The sequence below is a fragment of the Lagenorhynchus albirostris genome, chromosome 4, assembly GCF_949774975.1.
Source record: "Lagenorhynchus albirostris chromosome 4, mLagAlb1.1, whole genome shotgun sequence".
Lineage (NCBI taxonomy): Eukaryota > Metazoa > Chordata > Mammalia > Artiodactyla > Delphinidae > Lagenorhynchus > Lagenorhynchus albirostris.
This window is the reverse complement of record NC_083098.1, coordinates 34,278,480-34,294,758: the sequence shown is the minus strand read 5'-3', so window position 1 is coordinate 34,294,758 and position 16,279 is coordinate 34,278,480. Positions and strand designations below refer to the sequence as shown.

At 36.7% G+C, this 16,279-nt stretch overlaps 1 protein-coding gene across 1 annotated transcript in view; it reads right to left on the bottom strand.

Moving 5' to 3' along the window:
* Positions 1-9,665: 9,665 nt before the first annotated feature.
* The window catches only part of RBM46 (RNA binding motif protein 46), a 31,347-nt gene continuing 24,733 nt past the window's right edge, over positions 9,666-16,279 (bottom strand). Inside the window, exon 4 of the mRNA XM_060147155.1 lies at positions 9,666-9,865. Within this exon, the coding sequence (XP_060003138.1) occupies positions 9,666-9,865 (200 nt within the window). The remainder of the gene's footprint in view (positions 9,866-16,279) is intronic.

The following is a 16,279-nucleotide window of genomic DNA, read 5'->3' as shown; positions in this document are numbered from 1 at the left end:
TTTAGCCTCCACATGTTTGTGTTTTTTGCAGGTTGTTTTTTTTTAATAGCTGATTTCTAGCCTCATGGTGTTGTGGTCAAGAAAGATGCTTGATATGATTTCAGTCTTCTTAAATTGACTGAGGCTTGTTTTGTGGCCCAGTATGTGATCTCACCTAGAGAATGTTCCATGTGCACTTGAAAAGAATGCTTATTCTGCTGCTTTCAGATGGAATGCTCTACAAATATCAAGTCCATCTAGTCTAATGTGTCATTGAAGGTCAGTGTTTCCTTATTAATTTTCTCTCTGGATGATCTGTCCATTGATTTAAGTGGGGTGTTAAATTCTCCTACTCTTATTGTGTTACTGTTGGTTTCTCCCCTTATATCTGTTAATATTTTATTTATGTATTTCGGTGCTCCTATGTTGGGTGCATATATATTTGCAATTGTTATATCTTCTTGGATTGACCCCTTGATCATTATGTAGTGTCCTTCTTTGTCTCTTGTAACAGTCTTTATTTTAAAGTCTGTTTTGTCTGATATAAGTATTGCTACTCCAGTTTTCTTTTGATTTTGATCAGGCCCTTTCTTTCTTTTGATCAGGCCCTTTCTCTCTCTCTGCTCCTGGGACCCCTATAATGTGAATATCAGTGAGCTTGATGTTGTCCCAGAGGTCTCTTAAACTGTTCTCATTCTTTTTCCTTTTTTTTCTGTCCAGCATCAGTGATTTCCACTACTCAGTCTTCCAGTTTGCTGATCCATTCCTCTATAATCATTTAGTCTATTGTTGATTCCTTCTTGTGTATTTTTCATTTCACTAATTGTATTCTTCATCTCTGTTTGGTTGTTCTTTATATTTTCTAATTCTTTGTTAAAAACTAACTTCTTGCTCTGTGCATCCACTCTTCTCATGAGTCCTTTGATCATCTTTATGATCACTAACCTGAACTCTACTTAGGTAGATTGCCTATTTCCACTTCACTTAGTTCCTCTTCTAAGGTTTTATCTTGTTCTTTCACCTGGAACATATTCCTCTGTTGCCTTATTTTGCCTAAGTTGGTGTTTGTAGTTTTATGTATCTGGTAGGTTAGTTATGTTTCCCAACTCCAGAAAAGTGGTCTTCTGTAGGAGACATCCTATGCATCCCAGCAGCACACTCCCCTCTTGTCACCGAAGCTATATGCTTTAGGAGTTTCCCTTATGAGGGCTAAGTGGGTTTTTCTGCTGTGGCAGGCTGACTATGTGGGCAGTCTTGTAGGCTTGACTGGTCCCTGGTCTGGTTGACTGCCAGACCCTGTTTTGTGTAGAAGCTGTCAGGTGCTTTTTGGTGGGGCTGGGTCACAAGGCAGCAGACTGCAGAACCCCAGGGGACCCCAGGATTAGTGCTGGACTACTGGCAGGCAGAACAGGATCATGGAGTCTGGCTCCAGGGCCTAGGAATCCCAGACCTGGTGTCAGATCACTGGTTGGTTGGTGGACCATTCCTGACACCATTGGGTACAGAGTCCAGGGTGTCCTGAATCTTGTGTTGGCCTGCTAGTGGGCAGGGTTGGGGCCCAGTTGGCCCCAGGGCAGGGTCTCACCTGCTGTGGGCTTTTGGTTTCCTTGTATCTGGTGTCTGCCCCCTGATGGGTGGAGCTAGGTCCTGGGCTCTCTGGCTGGTAGGGCCACATCCAGAGGCAGCTGTGGGCTCATGTGGTCTTAAGACAGCCTGTATGCTGATGGGTGGGGCTGTGTCCTCACCCAGTTAGTTGCTTGGCCTGAGGTGTCCCAGCACTGGTGCCTACAGGCTATTGGATGGAGTTAATGAGCTAGAAGGAGGATTCTGCAATGACACCCACCTGCACCATCATCCACACAGCAGAAGGAACTCCTGTGAATGGCTGCTGTCAATGTCTGTGTCCTTGGAGTGAGCTGCAGTCACCCCCACCTCTCTTGGAGACTCTCCAAGACCAGCAGGTAGGTCTGGCCCAGCCTCCTATCAAATTATTGCTTTTGACCTGCGTCCCAGAGCATGTGAGATTTTGTGTGCACCTTTAAGAGTGAAGTCTCTATTTCCTCCAGTCTTGTGGAACTCTTGAAATTAAGCCCCACTGGCCTTCAAAGCCAAATGTCTGAGGGTTCATCTACTCAGTGCTGGACCCCCAGTCTGGGAAGCCTGACGTAGGATCCAGAATTCTCACTCCTGTGGGAGAGCCTCTACAATATAATTGTTCTCTAGTTTTTGGGTCACCCACCCAGGGTTATGAGACTTGACTATATCACGAGTCCACCCTGCCTACTGGTCTCATTGTGGTTCCTTCTTTATGTCTTTAGTTGTAGAAGATCTTTTCTGTTAGGCTCTTGTCTTTTTCATCTATGGTTGTCCTGCAAATAGTTGTGATTTTGGTGTGCTTATGAGGGGAGTTGAGCTCAGGGAGTTGAGCTTCTATCTTGGCCAGTCCCTTGGTGGTAACCTTTTTACTTATATCTTTTATAAAGCTTTTTAGTCCCTGTTTTCTTATTTGACATTTTACAATCTGGTTTGTCAGTCATTAAAGGAATCCTCCTAGTGCTACCGACCAATTACAAAACAAAGAGCTTATTCCACCTTCATCTTTCCCTTCTCCCATTTTTAGCTGCATTATTTCTACTTTGTTATAACAACATTTATGTATATTCCCACCCTTAGCCCCACCTTTTAGTCTTAGATCTACAATTAGTGAAATGCTCACCATCATTTCTTTTCCTAAAGTTTCCCTAGTCATATCTTTGTTGAAAGATCACTCTTTAGTAGATTCCTCAAGAAGCCTCAGAAGGATATTTCACGAGTGCCTAAGGTGCTTTTTGGTTTTGTTTTTTTCTCACATTGCCAAATTCTTGTTTGAGGATATTTCAGTTTAGTATATTGTGTCATTGTTTTCTGCTATTTAGTGCTTTTTTTTTTCAGGAAATTTTCATCAGTTGAGATGTGTTCTCATTACTGTCTTCTTTTTATAGTGGCTTTGTAAAGAAGTAGACTGATTTTGTCTACTCATTTCACCAGATAGGCTTGGCAATTTGGAATGGTTCATAAGGTTCCATGTTCAAAAATGTCCTCTGCTCTCAGTGTAGTAAAGTACAATTTTTTAAATGGATTTTTTTTTTGTGGGTGATAGGGGTTGTATGCTCCCTTTTCTCTTGTGGTTCTCATTTGTCTTGAAGAATCCTGAATTTCACCTTTTGCATTTTTTCCCCTTCACTGTCCAGAATCCAAAGGGCATGTCCCAGTACCTTTTGACCTTCTTCTCCAAGAAGAGATTGCTTGTATATACCAGGACTTTTTCCCCACTATTTTCACAGTTGAGGTGGACTGTTAGCTTACATTAAGCTTTCTACTCCCACTTCCTTTTCTACAGTTTTCTAGACCCCTTAACACATCCCTTGTCCTCCACAAAGGTTTGCATCAAGAACTCAAAAAATAACTCTACTGGAAGAACAAAGCTGGAGGCATCAGGTTTCCTGATTTCAAACTATATTACAAAACTATAATGATCAAAACAATATGGCACTGGCATAAAATAGACATGTAGACCAATGGAACAGAATAGAGAGCCTGGAAATAAACTCACAAATATATGGACAATCAATTTACAACAGAAGAGCCAAGAATATACAATGCGGGAAGGACAGTCTCTTCAATAAGTGTTGTTGGGAAAACTGAAGAGCTACATGCAAAATAATAAAACTGGACACTATCTTACACCATACAAAAAAATTAAATCAAAATGAATTAAAGACTTGAATGTAAGACCTGAAACTCTAAAACCCCTAGAAGGAATTATAGGCAGTAAGCTTCTTGATATCAGTCTTGGTGATGACTGTTTAAAAAGCAAAGGCAACAAAAGCAAAAATAAACAGTGGGATTACATCAAACTAAAAAGCATCTGCACAGCAAAGGAAATCATCAACAAACTGAAAAAGCAACCTACAAAATGGGAGAAAATATTTGCAAATCATATATCTGATAAGTGGTTAATATCCAAAATATATAAAGAACTCACATAACTCAACTGCAAAAAAACAATCCAATTAAAAATGGGCAAAATAGCCATTTTTCCCAAGGAACACATACATATTTTCAACAAGCACATGAAACGATGCTTAATATAACCAATCATCAGGGAAGCACAAATGAAAAGCACAATGAAGTATCACCTCATTCCTGTTAAAATGGCTATTATCAAAAAGACAAGAAATAACAAATGTTGGTAAGGATGTGGAGAAAAGGAAACACTTGTGCATTGCTGGTGGGAGTGTAGATTGATGCAGCCACTATGCAACACAGTATGGAGGTTCCTCAAAAAATTAAAAATAGCACTACCATATGATCCAGCAATTCCACTTCTGGGTATTTATCTGAAGGAAATAAAATCACTATCTGAAAAAGATATCTGCACCCTATGTTCACTGTAGCATTATTTAAAAAGCCAAGACAGAAAAATACCCTAAGTGTCCTATGATGGATGAATGGACAAGAAATGTGGTATATATATACGATGGAAAGTTATTCAGCCATGAAAAAGGAAAATTTGCCATTTGTGACCACATTGATGGACATTGAGGGCATTATGCTAAGTGAAGTAAGTTAAACAGAGAAAGACAAATACCATATGATCTCATGTGTGCAACCTAAGAGCAAAAACCAAAAAATCTGAACTCATAGGTACAGAGTGCAAATCCAAGGGGCTGGGAGTTGGCAAAATGGGTAAAGGGGGTAAACGAATACAAAATTCCAGCTATAAAATAAATAAGTCAGAGGAGTTAAGATGGTGGAGGAGTAGGAGGACGTGGAGGTCATCTCTCTCCACGGATGCATCAGGAGTACATCTATAGATGCAACAATTCTCACAGGACACTGGCTGAAAACTAGCAGAAGACCTTGGACACCAGAAAGGACCATAAACATCCCTGCATAACTGGGTAGGACAAAAAAAAAAAAAAAGGGATAAGGAGGAGAGGAAGCAGGACAGGACCTGAACCCTGGAGTGGGGGAGCTGAAGCAGAGGAGAGATTCCCGAATTTGGGGAAAACCCCTCTCTGAAGGGGAAACACCCTCTCTGGGGACAGAAGGGAAGCATTTGAGGCTGTCGGAAGAGGGTTAAGTGGCTGATCTATCGCAGACGGGACAGAGTGAGAAATACACAGACGGTCCGTACTGCGGCTGTACATGCCCCAGACTGGGACGTGTGTTCACAGGTGTGCAAGGGGGCTGGGAGCTGGAGTGTGGAGATTGGAGAACAGGCCCGGAGCAAGAACTGCTGTTGGCTGTGGGAAGATGGACTGAGGGGATGGGAGGGAGGAAACCTGCAGCAGGGGATGCCTACAGAGGAAGACCAGACAGCCGTGGAAGCAGGGCACTATTGCTGAGTCACATGCAGGGGGAGGAACCACTATTGTAGCCTCTCTTTCTCCACATGCCGGTGCCTGCTGACAGACAATACAAGAAGCCATCTCAGGGCAGGCTCTTGTGTGTTGGCTGACGAGCAATAAAAAAAAGCCCCCTCAGGGCTGGCGCTCACACGCTGGCTGCAGGGCAATTTAAAAAAACGCCCTCCCAGGTCCGGCCCTCACGCACCATATGTCAGGCACCAGAAAAGGCCCTCACTAAGGCCTATCTCTTGCACCCCTGGCCGCCAGATTCCCTGCGCATTTGGTGCCAGCAAGGTTGCTGCAATCCAAGCAGTCATACCACCTCTGCACCCAGTCCTCACTGAGGCAGACCCAAGAGCTCCAAGGCAGACTCAGGACCAGACCCCTGTGGGTGGACCACATGCAGAGGTGGGGATAAAACCAAGCAGAACCCCAGGGATGGGGCGACTAAGGAAGGAGATCAAAAATCTTTCCATAAGCTGTACAAGCTGCAGATTTAATCCTCACAATACCCTGCATCTATGGAATATCTGAGTAGACAATGTACTCATTTGTGTTCCCACAAATGAAAACAGTCTAGCTCTGGCAGCTGTGGACTTTGGGGGCAAACACATGCAGGAATTGGGCCAGATCAGAGTCTGAGTGGTCCCCACAATGCCCACAACAGGTCCAGAAACCAGCCCAGAGGCAGAGGAGGGGCTCTTGGGGAGGTGGAGGGGGGCTGTGGCTCATAGCATGTGCCAGGACACTTACAACTGAGACCCCAAGGGAAACATAATTATTACTATTAATTTTATTATGTTCTGATTCATTCTGTCATTCGTTCTGGCTTGTTTTTTTTTTTTCTTTCGTTTGTTTGTAGTTGTTTTAGTCTTTTTTTAGTCTTTTGGGATCTTCGTGTTTTATAACAAATTTTTTATTTTTATTTTTTTATATCTTTCAATTTTTACTTTGCTTTTCTGTTGTGTTCTTTTCCTTATTTTTTTCTTCTTTTTCTTTAATATATCTTTTTTTAATATATATTTCCATTTCTACATTGCTCTTCTGTTGTCCTGTGTTTTTTCCCTTTTTATTTTATTTTACTATTATTCTTTTAAATCGTTTTTATTGGTTTGTTCTGTTTCCTTGCTTTATTCTTCAGTTGGCACACTGCTTTGGTTTTGTTTTTAGGTTTTGTATATTTGTTAGTTTTGATCCTAATTATTTGATATCATTTTTGAGTTCTTCAATTTGTCTTGTTGTTCTCTTGCTTTTTGTTTTATTTTGTTCTGTTTTTGTTTCTTTTGCATGTGTGTGTGTTTCCTTGTTTCTGTTTGTTTGATTTTGTTTTTACCATTTCTCTGGGGTTTTGTCTTTTTTCTTTAATATATTTTCTATTTTATTTTTTTATATTTCATTTTCTACATTGCTTTTCTGTTATGTCTTCTTTCCCCTCTTTTTCTTTCTCTTTTTAAATCATTTTTGTTGGTTTGTTTTGTTTCTTTGCTTCATTCTTCAGTTGGCACTCTGCTTTGATTTTGTTTTTCGGTTTTGTGTTTCTGTCAGTTTTCTTTTTGTTTGATTTTGTTCTGGGGTTCTTTGTCTGGTTGTTTTCTTGATTTTTGTTTTATTTGGTTCCGTTTTTGTTTCTTCTGTGTGTGTGCGTGTTTCCTTGTTTCTGTTTTTGTTTGTTTGATTTTACTTTTTACCATTTTTCTGGGGTTTTGTTAGACTTTTTTTTTTTTAATCCCCTTTACTGCTGGGATGAGCAACTCTTGGGGTCTTGGTGCCTTGACAGGAAATCGAGCCTGAGGCTCTGGGGTGGGAGCACCGAGTCCAAGATGCTAGACTACTAGAGAATTCCCGGCCCAAGGGAAGGTTAATCACTGAGAGCTCTCACAAAGGCCTCTTCCTGAATCCAAGACCTGACTCCACCCAACTGCCAGCCACTCCCAGTGCTGGACGCCTCACACCAAATGACAAACAAGACAGGAACACAAAACAACCCATCAGCACACAGACTACATAAAGTCATACTAAGCTCACAGACACCCCAAAACACACCACCTGAAATGGCCCTGCTCATCAGAGTGGAGACTGATGGAGTGGAGTGCAGAGTGGAGACTCAGCTCCACCCAACAGAACGCAGGCACCAGTCTCTCCCATCAGGAAGCCTATGCAATCCACTGGACAAACCTCACCACCGAGGGCAGAGAACAGAAGCAAGAGGAACAATGACCCCAATGCCTAGGGAAAGGAGACCTCAAATACTGTAAATTAGACAAAATGAGAAGACAGAGAAATATCTTGCAGGTAAAGGAGCAAGATAAAAAAACACAAGACAAAATAAATGAAGAGGAAATAGGCAAACCACCTGAAAAAGAATTCAGAGTATTGATAGTAAAGATGATCCAAAATCTCAGAAATAGAATGGAGAAAATACAAGAAACGTTTAACAGGGACCAAGAAGAACTAAAGAGCAAACAAACAGTAATGAACAACACAATAACTGAAATTAAAAATACTCTAGAAGGAATCAATAGCAGAATAACTGAGGCAGAACAATGGATAAGAGAGCTGAAAGATAGAATGGTGGAAATAACTGCTTCAGAGCAGAATAAAGAAAAAAGAATGAGAAGAATGGAGGACAATATCAGAGACCTCTGTGACAACATTAAGCACACTGACACTCGAATTATAGGCATCCCAGAAGGATAAGAAAAAAAGAAAGTGTCTGAGAAAATATTTGAAGAGATTATAGTTGAAAACTTCTCCTAACATGGGAAAGAAAATAGTCAATCAAGTCCAGGAAGCTCAAAGAGTCCCATACAGTATAAACCCAAGGAGAAACATGCAGAGACACGTATTAATCAAACTAACAAAAATTAAACACAAAGAAAAAATATTAAAAGCAGCAAGAGAAAAGCAACAAATAACATACAAGGGAATCCCCACAAGGTTATAAACTGACCTTTCAACAGAAACTCTACAGGCCACAAGGGAGTGGCAAGATATACTTAAAGTGATGAAAGGGAAAAACCTACAACCATGATTACTCTATGAAAAAAGAAACTAGTTTACTCTCCAATAACTTCTGCTGGAAAAAACTTTAGTAGAAGAAATATATGCAACTATTTCATATTCTATTAATGAAAACCCTATACCCCATACAATGAGTTGATCAACAAAGTTAATGTCTGGTATTCTAAGAGGAAAGATTTTTGTCTCTACAAATTATGCAAACCATCATTAGAAACTGATTACAGATGTATACTGCTAAACTATTAAACAGTACAAATAACCTGGATTCATTAATTATTCATAAAAAAATGGAGGAAACGTCACTGGGTTCATGAAAATAGTATTTCTATTGGCCCCTGAAAAGGACTTTTGTTACATTTCACAAAACTATTAATTTTCTTTCTGCAGTATCCTTTGCTTTTGTCCCAATGAAGACACAGCCTATGTATACCAAGTAGGGGAAATTGTTCTCAGAAGGTCAAAGTGGTTGTGAGAGCTAATTTTTTTGTGCATACCAATAAACAAAAGTGAAACACGTGCATGTTAGAAGCATTGTATATTTAATGTCAAAGAATTTGAATTCAAGTACAAAAATTAACACATGATTTCAACATTAAAAACCGTAACACTTATTACTCAAAGAACTATACAGTGAATATCAAAAACACAAATGGAGCATAACTATAAAAACCTTAAATACATTAACAGCAAAATTATAATGTATTTCTACAACAAACAATTAACTAAAATATTTATAGTTATTTTCAAGGACCACAATGGTAGATTGCTTTTCCTTTAGTACTGCATAAAATCTGCATGTTAATCTTTTTGCCCTTCATTTCTTTCTACATAATAGTTAGATGCTTCTGTTTATATAATTGTTCTAATCGCTAATACAGATAGTGATCCTTGGTAATCAAATCTAGTGTAACCATTGTCTGCAAGTGCTTTAATACTTGAGAAACTCTATTTAGCAAAGTTACAATGAAAACTTCTGGGTTCTACTGACCACTCAGGAATCAGAAGTTATTTAAAATCCCAAAAGTTTAAAAAGAACAGCAGTTTGTTATAACTTTATCAAGAGAAATCACTAAGTAACTTTTTAAACTTAGCATTTTTAAAAGTTTTACAATGGTAGGTTATTCTGAATTGTGACTGATATTTACTATGTTGAAATAAATATATAATTATCATTTTAAAACCAAATGTACAAACCCGATTCTAAAATAAAACAGTATTTTAATTTGCATGTTTTACAAGGAAACTTTCATACTCCTATTTATAATGTTTTCTTCAGAAGAATGAGGCTTGATTGGAGATATATAGCCGCTGTCCAACATGGCTGCCATTAGCAAGTGATACTGTTGGTGACAAGGGATAGCCTGGATAAGAATAAGGCCTTGAAGTGTAAGGAAGCAGGCTGGGAGGCCAAGAAGAGAGGGTAGCACTAACAGGGGAAAGACTATTTATTGAGCTGCGACGGAAATTGTAGTCTGTAAATAAATACATAACAATTATGCTTCACATCTTTATGGTTACAAATTTAATTCAAAGAGACAAAGCATTAAAACTATAATCACAGTTTAACATAATGTTCTAACATTCAAAATCCTGATAATCTTATATTGCTGGTAAAGACTGTTTCAGCATTCACTGCACTGCAAATCCTGATAGTTTCATCAGTCAGTATTACATAAACTTTCACTGACACAATACTTCAGAGATCTTACTAGAATGCATTCTTGGATATCTATTAATTGTTTTGTGTCTTTATGATCACCGAAAAAGAGAACCTCTGATTTCTCTTGCTCTATCCACAAGGAAACTCCTTTTAAATTTGGTACTGACACTAAGGGATTGTCCAAGAAGAAAAGATATAAAACAGTGAATTCATATTTGCTTCTTTTTTTTTTTTGTATCAAACCAGCAGACACATTTACCCCTGGACTGCAAAAATTGTCTAATATTTCATTATTTAAATACTAATGTAAACATTTATATAACCCCACAAACCAATTTAACATTAGAATCCTACTGGTACCATAAAACAGTAAAATGAATCATCTTTATAAAATAAACTTCAAGAAACCATTATCAACTTACAGTACAGAAAAATCCAAAAATTAAACCAAATTATTTCTTTAGAAACCAACATTTGAAATACTACTATTCCACAATAAACATTCATCTTATGTATGAATAATTTCCTGCTTCATTAGTTATAATGTTTATAGATGTGTGTGAGTACTAAAGACCAAATTTGCAAATCCTGTACTTTCCAAAAACTCAACTATGTTCTTTGGTGTAGAGTAAGCCAAGGGTGTGAAAATGACTATGAAGTGATTATTTATAAAAGGTATGGTGTTTCTAAGAACAGAAGAAATTAGGTCATCTAATGCACAGGTAAAGTTTTTTCTATATTTTCCTGGTGCTATAAATGAGGCCTAAAAATGAATATTAACTTAGTATTGTCATGGGACTTAATATTAAGCCAACAGGAATGAGATCAACTGCAGGAGAATAAGCTCAAGCAACATCAGAAAGGACCTAGTTAAGAAAAAAAAAAAAATCAGTTAAATATAGGTTTAATTTCTAGCACTGTAAAACTCTAATTAGAATAATTTTATAACCTTTTTATTTTTATTAATGGTACCATAAGATCAATACAAGCAGTTTGTTCCAAGAAAACATAAATACATTCAAGGCATACAGTTCAAAATATTTTCAGTATTTTGAAACTGGATAAGGAATGACTTTGACACCATTTGCTTTTCTAATATCCCAAAGTAGGATAACTCTAGGCATTAGAGAACTTTTTTTCTTCTCTTCAAGGATCCACTTTGCCTGAAGCGTTATGGCATTGAGTATAAACAAAAACCTTAGTGTTCCTGATAATTCAAATAATTGCTAAAAAAAAAAAGTTCTGATACTCTTCTTCTAAACGTTATCACACAAATACAATAAATTCCTTATTAAGCATGTATATATAACTAGCTCTTTCAAATTTTAACAGTGTGGTACAGACAACATGATTTAGAAGAACAGATCTTTAAATATTTACACTTCTGTATGTGGGGAAATGTAGTTTTCAGAGAAATCACTTTCACTTTGGGTTTATATTCATTCAAGATCTAATGCAGCCTACTCATGAAATGTGGATAAAAAAGAGATCTTCAGGAGAAGATTTCACAAAGAAGATAGACAGACAACTGGCTACTAGCAGAGTGCTTATCAGGTCTGAAAATTTGTATTTCTGATATTCCCCTGATGTAAACCTTCAATTTACAAATACCCTAATGGACTGTTTTATTCTCACATTTTTAAGGAGACTAAATTAAAGTATAAAATTAAAAGTTCACTTTGATAACTTTATTCACAGAGGATAAATCAAGAAAAAAATTTCCCCCTAATACTACAAAGATTAGGAAACGAAAAACTTCAGATGTTTATAAGCATTTCAAAAATATTTTTTTTACAAGTTAAGAATCTAAATATATTCGGGAAAACATCTGGGTGATTAGAAAATATAATACATGTCAAACTTGAGACAATAACTGTGAGATAAACCTAGATGAACCATGTTTTCCCCTAACATACAACTTATATATCACAGACAATAAAAATCAGAAAACATCACTGATTCACAAATTAACAAATGAATTAAAATTCCTAACATATACTTACTTGCCCACCCCTGCTTTTTCTTCCCAATGAACATCCTTAGCTCTTCAATCCCACTGTTTCTGCCTCAGACTGGGATATTACTCCCCTTCCCCCCTCTTCTTAAGGGAACGATACAGAGCCAATTTCAGAATTTAAGTTTTACACTGAGAATTATTCAACTGTCTTAATTAACACTTTTTAAACTGGGGTACAATTTACATACAATAAAATGCATACATCCTATGTGTTCATTCCAATGAGTTCTGAAAACTGTATAAAGCTATGTAACCAACACCCAAAACAAGTTATAAAACATGTCCATCAATCTAGAAGTTCCCGTCATCCATTCCAGTCAAGAGCTCTTTGGAGGCAACCACTTTATGATTTCTATCATTATAGCTTAGTTTTGACTGTTCTTGGACTTCATATAAAATGTATTCTTAAAGTATTTTTTTATGTCTTCTCTCAACATAATTTCTAAGATTCATTCATATTGTATGTAGCAGTAGCTTCCTTTTTATTGTTCAGTAGTATTCCATTGAATGAATATACTACAATTTCTTTATCCACTCACACTCACCTGTTGATAAAGATCTGGGTTGTTTCTAAATTTTGACTATTACGGATAAAGCTGTTATGCACATTCTTATACAAGTCCTTTTGTGGATACATATTTTCATTTCTTTGGGGTAAATAACTAAGAGTAGAATTGCTGGGTGGTAGGTTAGAGATAGATACTGCCATTGTGATCATTTTTACACTCACGTCAATAAAATTTTTACACTCACGTCAATAAAATATGAGAGGTCCAGTTGCTCCAAACCCTCACCAACATTTGTTATTGCCAGTGTTTTTAATCATCGCTCTTCCAGTGATATGAATGGTATCTCATTTTTGCTTTAATTTGGATTTCCCTTATGACTAATAACGTGTTCAGTGACCACTTGAACATCTTCTTTAGTGAAGTATCTGTTCAAGCCTTTTGATCATTCTTATTGGTTTTGCCTTTTTACCATTGAGATCAATAAAATTTTTGACTAATTAGATTCTTTAAATCAAAATATTAAATAGCAATAGGTTGAGTCCTCGGAAGTCTCTAATTCAAACCACCTCTTTCACTGAAGAATATTACAGACAAAAGATGGTTGATTAAGTGACTGTTCCATATTCCCACAGTTAAATGGAGAAAAAAACAAATTAAAAATTAGGCTTCCCAGTTCCTAGGAAAGTATTATTTCCACTTGATCAAGCATTTTACTCCGGCAATCTTCTCAAAACTGGGTTGAGAGAAAGCGTTCCAAAAGGTTGTTGTGCGTAGGGGGAGAGAAATAAAGTAGAGGGTGCTCTAAGCTACCTGGCTTCTGCTTGAGCCTGCCCACACCCACACTTCCCACTTAAATTCACACAGCTCTGCATTCCCTTGCTTTATATGCTAAACTTTTATGTAACACTTCATTTGAAGAAAAGGCCCTTTTAACGCTTTAATATAATTATTAGAGATAACATTTTGATCAAATCCTCTAAAATTTCGTATTTATATGTTGAATGGACACATTTTTACAGAATAACTTTGACCTATATTAAGACTAGTAAATAGGCTTAACGTTAAGTGCCGATTCGAATCAAGCAGTAATCGCTAAAAGGACCCTGGATTCCAAGGGATTCTGAAGCTGTGTCTGGAATGAGCAAGAAAGTGAGTAGTAACTGTAGCGCCACATCTGACATGGGCACAAGAGCAGAGCCTGGCAGCACATTCATCACCTGCTTGCCAGTCCCGCCTCTGCAGCGATTATAATTTGGTCTCCTACCTTTCTCTGTCCAGCACAAGAGATGAATACCACCAATATGTTCCTCAGTGAAAACTAAGCAATAGATATATACTGATTTACTCTCTTCTTGTGTGTCCCTTTTTTGTTTCTAATTCTCTTACACCTCTTGACCGAACATCACAGATCCTCTAGCTGCTTTTGTTTCATATGAAGAGGGGGAAACCCTTAATAGAGACCTTAAAGTGAGTTCAGTTGAAACCATTTTCTCATACTAATCTTTTTCTTTTAGTTTGTTTGACCATATATTCTTTAAACTAATTTTCCATTAGAAAGTAAATTCTTCATAATTGTTTTTTTTCTTTTCCTTGTTAGCTCTGAGTTCTACCTTCACCACCCACCCCCTCTCTTTTTGATGCACCTTTTTAAAGTGTACAATTCAGTGGTTTTTAGTATATTCACAAAGTTGTGCAACCAAACTCCACTATCCAGAAATTTTCATCACCCTCAACAGAAACTCTGTATTTACTAGCAGTCGCCCCCCATTCCCTCTCCACCAGACCCAGCAACCACTAATTTTTCTGTTTCTATAGATTTGCCTATTCTGGATTTTTCATATAAGTGGAATCATATAATTTATGTGGTCTTTTTAAACTGGCTTCTTAGCATAATATTTTCAAGGTTCATCCGTGTAGTATGTATCAGAACTTCATTCCTTTTTATAACCACTGTCTGGAGATACTGCATTTTGTTTATCCATTCATTAGTCAATGGACATCCAGGTTGCTTCCACCTTTTGGCCATTAGGAATAATGCCGCTAAGGAATAATATGCACAAGATTTTGTGTGGACATATGTCTTCAATTCTCTTGAGTAAATAACTAGGAATGGAATTGCTGGGTCATATGGTAAACTCTATGTTTAACTTTCTGAGGTATTGCCAAATATTTTCCAAGGCAGCTGTACCATTTTAACACTTCCAACAGCAATGTATAAGGTTTGAAGCACCTGATATTTTAACCTATGAAATACATTTCCCACCTTAATACATATTTTAAGTATTTCTTTAGATTTCTATGAGATCTTTATAAAAATTTTGGAAAAAATTTCATTTTACCATTTTATTATTTCAATTTCTAACATTCCAAGAGTCATAACTATAACTCAATAACTTTCTTTTACTGAACCACTGAATTTCATCTGCAAAACAAGTTTTTGGTAACAGTATTTATTATACATATCCAGAATATAAAATACAGCTGGGTTCAAACACAGAGATTTACAAAAATCATCTGTATTAGAATATTATTAACATTTATCATTTATTATTTTGTACTTTCTCCCAGTACTGAAGACCAAGAGCTAACTATAAGGCAGAGGAAAGAATTTTCAGTATTGGTACTTATTAAGCAACTTATAACCTATGAAATATTTAAAAATCATTAACTATAAATTTTTAAGTGATACTTTTGGCTGGAATACACTAGTATTATCAAATTTACTGGCATTTTTACTTCATTTACTTTCCCTACTTCAATTTTTAAAAAGTATTTTTATTGTCTACTTAATTTTTCCTATCAGGTGACTGACAGCAAAGGGCAAAAAGTAGATGGGCAATGACCAATATTTTTTCTAAGACTAGGCCCACAGGGTAACTCAGGCCACTATTTCTGTTTTAAGATGATTTATAGGAGGGTTTGAGTATGATAATCTTAGCAACAGGTGGCTGGATAAGAAAATTATTGTCTATAACTGTTTCCTTATAAGGTTCTAGTTAATTAGTTCTCTGATTTTACTAGATGATTATATTTTTCAGATTCAATTTTGGGGGAAAAATCATCTATTTCTGTTTTCAACTAAATTAGTTTTTTAATTTACAACGTATTTTCCCATATAATTTTGAAAGAGTGATTTGGATTTTAAATTCTTACTCTGAAACTTCGATATTGTATAACAATCATAAACATATACTTTGTCAGATATCAGTACTTTTATTTTTAAGAAATTACAGCCATTTCATTCTAAATTATCTCTAAAGATTATAATTTAAACTTCAAAAACAAGGGTTTGAAATCCTAGAAAATGCAAACTAATGTCACTATAGTGACAGCAATCAGTTCAGTGGTTGCCTAGGAAAGAGCGTAGGAGGAATGGATTATAGTAGAGGTGATAGAAATGTTTATTTTCTTGATTTTGGTGTCATTTCACAGACTTATACATAAAGCAAAACTGACCAAAGTGTACACTTTAAATATGTGCATTTTATTGTATTTCAATTATACCTCAAAAAAGTTATAAAGAAATCCCAAGTGTTTCTCTAGGTTAGTTTAAATGTTTCTCAAACTACATCCCACACAATTCAAGTACCTTGTCAAAACAAGAATCCCTTAGGCCAAAAAACACTGGGAAAATTTTAGGAAAGATGGGTTTAACAGCTAAACAAATTGCTACTGCAATTATTCAGGATGCTAACATGCA